The sequence below is a fragment of the Diceros bicornis genome, chromosome 2, assembly GCF_020826845.1.
Source record: "Diceros bicornis minor isolate mBicDic1 chromosome 2, mDicBic1.mat.cur, whole genome shotgun sequence".
NCBI lineage: Eukaryota > Metazoa > Chordata > Mammalia > Perissodactyla > Rhinocerotidae > Diceros > Diceros bicornis.
In genome coordinates, this window is record NC_080741.1 from 58775991 (window position 1) to 58786423 (window position 10433).

General features: G+C 41.9%; 1 protein-coding gene across 8 annotated transcripts in view; it reads right to left on the bottom strand.

Moving 5' to 3' along the window:
- The window catches only part of CFAP20DC (CFAP20 domain containing), a 226793-nt gene extending 220913 nt beyond the window's left edge, over window positions 1–5880 (bottom strand). For 7 of the 8 annotated variants that reach the window (XM_058562112.1, XM_058562095.1, XM_058562100.1 and 4 more), the window contains exons 1-3: window positions 5560–5880; window positions 3060–3149; window positions 229–322 (exon numbers count right to left, since the gene is read on the bottom strand). In XM_058562112.1, coding sequence (XP_058418095.1) covers window positions 229–322; window positions 3060–3149; window positions 5560–5580 — 205 coding nt within the window. In that variant the 5' untranslated portion in view covers window positions 5581–5880. Of the gene's footprint in view, window positions 1–228; window positions 323–3059; window positions 3150–5559 lie in introns of those variants that run through there. The other variant, XM_058562127.1, reaches the window with a different exon arrangement.
- Between the last annotated feature and the right edge of the window lie 4553 nt (window positions 5881–10433).

Here is a 10433-nt window from a genome sequence, read left to right on the forward strand (position 1 = left end):
TAAATAATCTTCCAAATCTTCTTAAAAATACTAGTAGATTTCTAATAAACAATGAAGCAGAATGTATTTTTAAAAGCCTGGCATAAAGTCACTTTCTATATTAAAAAAAATCTTATCACTTTATGTCAACAGATGCGAGTAAAAGTCAAACTAACACGTCTGCTCATGAGACAACGGCATAACTTTAAGTATCAAACGTTAAGCTTCAATATTAAAAATCTTACTTACGGATCTGCTTACTGTCCTTTGGTAACTGAATTTTGTTTGTTTGGCTGCTGCCTTCCAGGACAAACACAAAACTTTTAACTTCTTTGTCAAACTCCTATGGAATAAAAATAAAAACGATAGTAACTGAAGCATATTTTATTTGGCTTCTGTTATAAAACTGGAGCTGCAAACCCACAGGAAACAAGTCCCAGATTCAAATGACTTAAAAGTAGGCTCAGGCCTCGATGATACTCTTACCCTGAGACTCACTGGGAACCGGAACACAGAAGCCACACTAAGCCACTGGGGGAATCCTCTTATTATATCAAGATACTTTTCCTCCAAATAGAAGAAGTTCTGCAACTTCAGGGATTCCCAAGTTACTAATTTAGAGTTTCCAGAGTTTAGTTACCCTTCCTCTCCTTTAATCTAGGTATTTCTGTCTAACAGCACAGGCCGAACATCACTCCCTGGTACAGAACAATACATCATCTAACCTATATTGTACCCAGTCTGGAAGTTCCTTGATTTCAGGCCATGGTTCCTACAGAATTAATCATGGTCTTACTTTACTAGTGCTGGAACCTGAAGTTCTATATATCATTTACTTAAAATCAGTACGAATTAAAGTGTTACAATTAAGGTGACCTAAAGAACTAAGGTAGGAGAAACAGAAAACAAAACAAAACAAACCTGGAAACGAAAAACATGTTATACATGAGGGTCCGATTTATATGAGTCAAAGTGGTAAAGTAACCGGTTATTTTTTTATCTTGGAGCAAATTCCCAATCTTTGAGTATAAAGAGGCCTTCTTTACATTAAAATATTTTACAGATCCTCCCACTCTTCCTTTTTGTATATATTAAGAAACATAAGTAATGCCTGCTAAGAATTAAGTAACATTTAAATAAGTTTGCATTATATCCATCACGATAGCATCTCTTATGTATTTGAAATGAACATATATACACCAAGTGGATTATTTATTCCATCTACACACAAGTTGGGCATATACTTAAAACCTTTCAATAGCTTCCTAGAATCTTCAACCTGGTCCATAAACCTCTGTATAGTCTGGTCCCTGCCCAGTTTTTCAAACCTCATTTCCTACCTTGCATTCTCTCTTCTCTCTGCATCCTAGCCTTAGTAGCCATCTTGCAGTTTCTTAAAAATTCTAAGCTGTCTCAGGACACAAGAACTTTGTACATGCTTTTCCCTTTGCCTGAAACACTCTTCTCTACATGTACCCCACCTGGTGCCTAGTTAGCTCTTAGAGATCAAATGTCATTTCCTTGGAGAAGCCTTTCCTAACCTCCCTGCTATATACTTTCACAGCACCATTTATCTCTCATTCATAGTAAGAGCTATATGATTTTGAGCAAGTCGCTTATCCTCTCCATGCCTCAGTTTTATTGTCTATAAAAAGGGCACAAAGTTACCTATCTCACAAGGCTATTGTTTAGACTACGTAACATATGTAATGTGCTTAAATGCTGTGCTTGGCAAACAATAAGCACTCAATTACTAGTAGCTTTAAAAAGTTATCCATAGAACAAGGTCCCTAGAAAGGCATTTTTCTCTTGATTATACAGGAGAGAAGAAGAGAAACAGAAAACGATAGGAACGGATACAGGTTTTTAGGTCTGGCGGCAGCAAGCCGAGGTAGTTTCTACCTGATGAAATTGGATTTCCCCGTGAAATGGGGCATGAGGTCTTCTGGCGAGTGAGTGAAGGGGGCCTATCCTGGGTGTGGGGGTAGGGAGTTGGTAGATAATGGACAAATAATCATTTTAGAGACTAAGAGAACAGAAGAGGAGAATTTCCTGGGCTGCTCAGGTTGAATTTATAGTATTATCAACCTTAGAGCTGTGGATATTTCCTCCAAAGGCACTGAGAAGCCCAGGTGCAGGCAGAGAAAACACAGACAACCGGAGATTCAGAAACGGGTGGCGTTTGCCAGGTGGGCATAACGAAAGGACAAGGAGCAGGGCATTCAAGGTCTTGACTGGCAAGTGACTGAAATTATGGACTGTGGACTCTGGGCTGGAGAGAAAAGGACATGACGACAGAGAAAATAAATAAATCATAAAACTAAACAAAGGGGACAGTAGAATGGTCAACGGCCTGAGGGTCTCAATTAGGTTGAAGAATAAATATAATGGGAGCAACTAGGCAAGCAGCCTTAAGAATTGAAGACTGGGGTCAGAAAGGGATGCCTCAACGTCTCAATTAGTAATTTCAGAGGCCCCGCAGTGTGTGGTGCTAAGGTACAGGGTGTGACAGTGGGACAGGGTGCTGAAGTGGAATGGAAGAGGTCACTGGAGATGAAGAAATCAAGAAACTGACAAGCCCAGGGTTTGGAGAGATTTTCCTTACAGATACTGACGTCACCTAAAACAACAGCAGGACTTGGCACACAGAGAAGGGTTATGAGTCGTGTGCCAAAGTCTTAAAGGACTGAGGACTATAGGGGGCTGCAGCTAACAATGTCAGGAAAGGGTTTTGGAGTGAATGAACAGGAAAAACAATGCTGAAATCTTATCAAGCCCTTTTTGTTGTAACCTTCCTTCTCATTTCTATCCAGAATTTAGGTGGCTCTAATTTCTTTTTTTTTTTTTAAAGATTTTATTTATTTATTTATTTTTTCCCCCCAAAGCCCCAGTAGATAGCTGTATGTCACAGCTGCACATCCTTCCAGTTGCTGCACGTGGGACTCAGCCCCAGGATGGACGGAGAAGTGGTGCCTCGATGCGCAACCGGGATCCGAACCGGGGCCACCAGCATCGCAGCGCGCGCACTTAACCACCAAGCCACAGGGCCGGCCCAGGTGGCTCTAATTTCTAATACTTACTTTCCAAATCACAGATGGACTGCCAAGGATCTTCCATTTCGCTCCAGGATTTTTTCCCTGGGCACTGAAGATTTCAACAAATGCACCTCCCTAGCAAACAAAAACGAAATATTTAAATTAAAATGAAAGACAATGCTGAGGAGGAAATACTATCCACCACATAGTCTATAACCACTGTTCCAGGCACCTGTCAGTTAAGTAGATCTGGGAGGAAACATTATCCCTGTTATTACTCCTACTTTATACCTTGATTGTATCTAAGCCACAACTGTTCTGATTTGGGTCACCTTGGATTAATGGTTTAAGGACTTTTTTTAAAGCATGATAAATATTAAATAAATTGTGCCACACAAACTTTACAATCTCTCAATGTGGAGTTCATTTACTTGACATGTATAGAACATGCTTATAAAACATTCTATTCAATCTTGACCAAAGGATTTAAACTAAACTCTTGAGCCAGGCTAGTAAATTCTGATAATTATCTCTGGCTATGAGCTTTCTAATCATATTGACTTGAGCTCCAATACTAGCTTTGACATTTATTAACTATCTGAATTTGAGAGTTATTTAACTTCTTGATTCTCCATCTGTAAAATGGGCTGCTGGATTACATAGGCTAGGAAACATAAATCATCAAGCACAATACCTTGCACATGACAAGGGCTCAATCGTGCCAGCAATGATTATTCAAAAAAGAGGCAAATTGAATAGCTTAATAAAAGGTCAATAAAAAAGGTCAATAAAAAAGGTTGAGAGGGAATGGGGGGGGAGAGTGGTTCTTATTTTGAGCATTCCTATAAGATCTTTTTATATATTTAACACAAATTAATTTGGAGATCTATAAAATCTGTACAAGAAAAAAGAGAATCATTTCTATAGACATGCTACGTGTTCCCTGCTATCAACCCGAGAAGAACATGGAGGAACATGCTTATGTAAAAACACTAAACACATTACTGAATATCCAAAAGCTTTAATTATAAAAGAGAAGAATTAAACAAGATGATTATCTCTGAGAAACTGTTTATTGCAAGAAATTGAGAATCTGAAATGAAGACTAAATATGGTTTTCTTTTATGGCCTGTTTGAATTATAAGCAGCACGTGAGCAAACCCATCTGATGTTTGTAAAGAACTTCCAGCTTTTAATTTTTCTCAATAATGTAAAGATACCTTTGCTTCTGATATTTAACACATAATCACTTTCCATTAAGACATTTAATTTCGTCTTCGTTAGGCAGTATTATGTGCAAACTGTGTGTGGGACAGAATTACAATAGCTTCCAGGGTCAGGTCATCTATCACCACGAATTTTAATTTGTGGCAGCCTTTTCTTTTTAAGGGAAAAATCCTTATACCTGATGAGATAGAATCCCACCCCCACCCCACCCCATTTCTTTCTGCTTTCTCTTGCTTTCCACATTTCCCACAGTGGGCATAGGCTTTTTATAACAATATATTTTATCTATATTAAGTGAGAGAAACTCTCTAAAATTGTTCTAACACATTTAATGATATCAAATGGAATAGAAGAAAGAGAACTGCAGAATATTCCAAGGACACTTAGAAGGCAGGTAGCATTGGTGAAAAGGTAGAAGCAACAAAGAGGTGACCAGTGGAGGACTATTCCAGCACGGGGATGAAACTGTTCATCATAATAGCAGGACTAGGATGGTAATAGATTGTAAATAGAGAATGTAACCTCAGATAGAGGCTAGGGCCAAGGAACAGCAGGAAGGGAGATGCCCAGTGAGGTCAGGAAAGCAGGTCACACACTGTAGACAATGTAGGATACTCAAGATGACTGCGGAAGATCCAGAAGCAGTTTCCCCAGTGTGATCTTCGGACCATCTACATCAGAATCCACTGGTGGAAGTCGTCACAAAGGTAAATTAACTAGCCCCATCTACAGATTGTGATTCACTAGATCTGGGGTGAGGGTCAGAAATCTGCATTTTTAGAAGTATCCCAAGTGATCCTAATGCACCCCAGCGTTTGAGAGTCACTGACCCCCAGTTTTGGGGCAAAAGAAAATAGCACAGCCAAAACGCTTCTTTTCTTTCTTGGTTTAACCCATTCATGCATTCACTCATTCACTCTTCTAAACAGCTTCTGACATACCAGTGAGCACCGATAGTGAGTACCCAAGGCGCTAGTTAAAACTGAAGATTTATGGGCCCTGCCTGCAAGATTCTGATTCAGAAGGTCTGGTTGGGGTTTGAGATCCGCATTTTAATCAGAATCGCAGGCAATCCATAAGCTTTGAGAAGCACTGAGCTGGAGATAGAACAAAAGCCAAATCATGTGCCCAGACTGTCGTTGCTTTGTTTTTTTTTCTTTTTGGGTCAAGACCACTCATTCATTAATTCCTTTTCTCCTCGAAAAAGACCGTATTATTGGGGGGTGGGGAGGAAGGAGCTTGGTCTTCACCCTTAACACACCCTACCTCACCCAAGAGGAGAATGCTACACACAGGTTGGAGAGCCGTTTCGGGTTACCTGGTACTCATTTTTGAACATTCCCGCAGGGGGCCCGGGAGTTCAGGGCTTCCAGCGAGAAGCGTGAGCCTGACGACTGGAAATCGGCAGGCGGGAACCCCAGAGCCCGATGGGCGGGGAAGGGCTCCGTGCTTGGCCCGGACTCGGCCAGGCTCTTCTCAGCGCCTGGTCAGCTCCACCTCGGGCCCCCGACCCGCACCATCGCGGCCCCCGCCTCCGGGGTGCCCGTGTCTGGAAGGGCGCAGCTGCCTCGGCGGGCTCCGGGCGACCCCGGGGCAGTGATTGTGTGCGTAACCTACGTAACGGGGCGCCCTGTCACGGAGCCACGGACAACCGCCCGCTCGCCCGGGAAAGACGGGCGCGCTCCCGCTGCCGCCCCGCCCCGCCCTCGCATCCGATCGGACAAGGGCGGGGCCGAGCGGCGCCGACGTTCCGGCGGCGCCCATTGGCTCCCACGAGGCTCCTGTGCGTTGCGTTGCGTGGGCCTGTGGCGACGAACACGTGAGGCTACGCGGTGACGTCATCGTTGCCCAGGCAACCAGGGGACGCTCCGGGAGGTGGTGAACCGCCCAAGCAGGGGCCAGGACTTTCCTTAGGTCGTGACCTGTATCTGTGAAAATGCCTAAATTTAGGCTGGGTTAAGAGCTGCCAGAGGTGCTGCACTCTTCTAGAAAACCTGTCACGTTGGCTTGGTCTCTCTTCGTTGTAAACACTGATAACGGGTAGGTTGCTGAAGAAAGAGTCATAGAATCATGGAACCCTGACGTGGCCTTTAGTTCGAAGGTTTCCAAACTTGGGTTCGTCGAGGCAGTAATAGGGTCTTCTAGCCCTTTCGTTATTTCAGAAGGCCCAAGGAAGTAGGATTATTTACTCAAGATCACTGCACGCATTAAAATGCCAAGTATTTTTGCTCAAATAACTACATATGTGATTGAGCCAAGCACTCTAAGTTGAACTATTCGATTACTTCATTTAGTTTCTTTGTCAGAACCACTCTTACAAGGTAGGTATTATTGTCAACTTTGGGCCAAGGAACTGTGGCTTGGAGAGGTGAAATAGCTTGCCAAGGATCACATGGCCAAGAAGTGATGGTGCTGGTTTGGAGCTCTTGTCTGATGCTGGGTTAGGTCAGTGGAATAGGGTTATTAATGATTAGGTATCGCTAATGGAGCCTCTACCATAGGCCAAGAGGTTCACAGGTTCATACCTCTGTGAGGTAGGGGTTAGTCTTCTTTCAGTTGAGAACATTGAGGTTCCGAGTTGATTAGGAATTTACTCAAGGATGCGGTGTTGACTTTTGGTTATGGCTGAGCCTGATGTTATTTTAATTCACCCAAAAGTCTGAAATATTTCTTGTCCCTACAATATGCCAAGCACCTTGGATCGTGTACAGAATGAGAAAATGAATGCAATCTGGGTGTGCTCCTTGTCAGGGCTAAGAAGAGCAGATAAGGAACAAACTTAATTGAATACATTAAATCTAATACTAGATGTGTACAAGGTAGAGGTGGGGCTATCACACAGCTGTAAATTGTAGTGCAATCTCTAGAATCCAGACTTCCTGATTCCTGCAGCTCAAACCAAGTTCAACAACAGTTTTTGGCAAGGCTCTGTGCTGGGGGCTTGGGAATCCTGGTCTATAGACATGCTTTCTCACTTACAAGACTTGTTATCTCATGGGGGACATTTATCCATTCATTTAACAGAATTCCTAGAAATGCAGTATTTTTTAGACACTATGCCAAGAGCTAGGTGTACAGGGAAGTCCCCATCTTCCTGGAGCTTGAATATTAATGGGATGAGACACAATAAATAAGTGAACAAACAAATAAATACAGCTTGTGATAAATGCCATGAATCCAGTGATAGGTAATAGCATTGAAAGGGTATATTAGTTTCCTGTGTCTGTTGTAACAAATGACCACAAACTGGGTGGCTTAAAACAACAGAAATTTATTCTGTCACAGTTCTGGAGGCCAGAAGTCCATAATCAGGGTGTCAGCAGCACTCCCTTTGAGGCTTTAGAGAAGAATCTGCTCTTTCCCTCTTGTGGCTTCTGGTGGCTGTTGGCATTCCTTGACTTGTGGCTGCGCCTCTCCAATCTCTGCCTCCATGGTCACACTTCCTCTTCCTCTTCCGTGTGTGTCTCTTATAAGGACAATTGTGATGGCATTTAGGGCCCACTTGGCTAGTTCAAGGTATTCTACTTATTGCAAGACCCTTTTTCCAAGTAAGAAAACACTCACACATGCCAGGAAGTAGATGTAGATATCTTGGGAGTGGTGAGGATGGGGGAATTTTTTCACCTAACACAAAGGGTAACTTGCACTGTAATACAAAGCAGTTTTTGATAAATGCTATGAGAGAGGCAAAAAGTACAATGAGAGTACAGGAGGAATCTAGGGGAACATCTTAAGGCTTTTAACAATCTACTTGGATATCTGAAAAGTATATTTTGACACCATAGTTGAAGAGAAACCCACAACTTTGTGCTATGTTTTCTTTCTACCCCTTATCATTATCTGAATTTATTTGTTTAAATGTTTATCATCTATCTTCAGCTATTAGAAGGTAAGTTCCGTGAGGGCAAGGACTTTTTCTGTGTTCATCATTATATCCCATCTCATAGAGTAGTGCCTGGCACGTAGTGGGTATTTTATAAACACATATTTGTTGATTGAATTAAAGGCACCTTGTCCTTTCAAACTCACCATGTCCAAAACAAAACTTCTCCACACCTGGGCCTTTTCCATCCTTTCCAATCTCACTAATACCACAATGCCTCCTGCTTCCTCACTCCCTCAGGGTGGGCAGCCTCTAAAGTGGCCTCCAATGATCTCCACCTTCTGGTATGCGTGCCTGTTCGGTAATCTTCTCTGCTTGTGTGTGGACTGACCTAGTGACTCACTTCTAATGAATACAATATGTCAAAAGTACTGAGAGGTCATTTCCAAGATTAGGTTACAACAAGACTTGATTGCCTTCTTGCTTGCCTTCTTTCACTCCCTTGCTCTGATTCCCCTCCCCTACTCTGTCCTCACTCTGAAGAAAGCAAGTTGCTATGTTGTGAGTAGCCTCCTGGAGAGGTCCACGTGGCAAGGAACTCATGTCTCTGACCAACAGGCGAATAGGACTGGAGGCCTGTCAACAGCTGCATGAGTGGGCTTGAAAGTGAATCCATCCCTGGTCAAGACTTGAGGTGACTGTATCCTTGGTCAAGACCTTGATTGCAGCCTTACGACTGAGCCTGGGTCAGAGGCACCCAGCTAAGTTGTACCGTGATTCCTGACCCACAGAAATTATGAGATATTTGTTGTAAACTACTGAGTTTTAGGGTAATTTTTTAAAACAGCAATAGATAATTAATACACATCCTGTACCCAATCCATCACCCAAACCTGTTCATTTTATCTAAATACTTCTAGAATCTATCTACTTTCCCTCCACTGTAGCCTATACTCTGATTTACCTATGATCTTCTCTTCCCTGAACTACTCCTAATTCATACCCCACATTGACCCCCTTTCAAATCCATCTCCACATTGCAGTCAGAGTCATCTTTATAAAACACAAGTCCAGTCATATCAGTCCCCTGCTTCTAACCCTTTCATGACTATGGAGTCTGTCTTCCTCTCCAGTTCCATTGTACCTTATGCAGCCCCCTTCATTTCAATCATATTGAGGTTTCTTTCAATTCTTCGTGTTCAACGTATTTGCTTCCATTGTAGGGCCTTTCTGTTGTTCTCTTGCATAGATTATTTTGCTCCCTCCTTTCTTTGGTTAAGGCCCGCTTATCTTATAAATAGAGAGTTTAGATGGAGGATCCCTTTCTCAGGGGCACTCTCTTTGATCTCCCTGACTTGATCAGATCCTCCTATTTATAGGCTCTCATAGCATCTTAGTACTTAGTATTGTTGAAATAATTATTGAAATTTTATATGTGTTTGTAATATTGGCCATCTCTATTGGACTGTAGATTTCAAGAAAGTAAGGACTATGTCTGTTTTGTTTACCCTTAAATCCCTAGTGCCTGGTATACTAGTTCAATCTTGTACCTGGTATAATAGAATAGTAATTGAATGAATGAGGGAATGAGGGAAGGAGGAGGTGAAGTTTGAATATATTCTTAAAAGACAGCCATAGACTTTGGTGTTGAGAAAACAAGGAGAAAGCAAGTGAAAATACATTAAGGCAAAAGGATGAATTAATAACCTCAATTTATTGGTGGAAAAACTAGTTACAGAGTTGAAATGATTAATCACAGTATATAAGTAAGTCTCATAACATAGATGTTTTTGTTTTCATCACCCGTTTGCTCATTTTAAGGCTGGAAGGAACCAGTATCATCTACTTCAATCTTCTTATTCCCTTGAGAGAAAGTAATTGTCCAAGGCCCAGTTGTCCAAGGGTTTGGTCATCTAACCCTCCCAACTCCTAACAAGTTCAGGAGGCTTATAGTTGGACTTTCATTAGCAAGTGTGGTATAGGGCCTGTCTAGGCAATGGGCAATTCTAAAGGTTATCCAACACTCAGATCAGAGTTGTTTGGTCTGTGACAGTTGTGGCTATACAGCAAAATAAGAATGTGCACTTCTTTAACAATGTGAACTCAAAACCAGAGATAGGAAGAGATCTGATTTTATAATAGCAAATGCTCTTGTTCGATTTGGATGAATGCAAGCTATGACCAACAACTTGGATTTGGCTATGAGCTCAAGAATGGCTACCAGAATTCAGCAGCCCCCTTCCCCAAAAAAAGCCAGCCTGCCCAAACAACTTTGCTTAAGCCAAGTTATTTATGTACATTATAAAAGACAGTGAAACAGTTTCTCTAATTGCTACAATTTTTAAAGAAGTCGGTACATTTAGTAATTG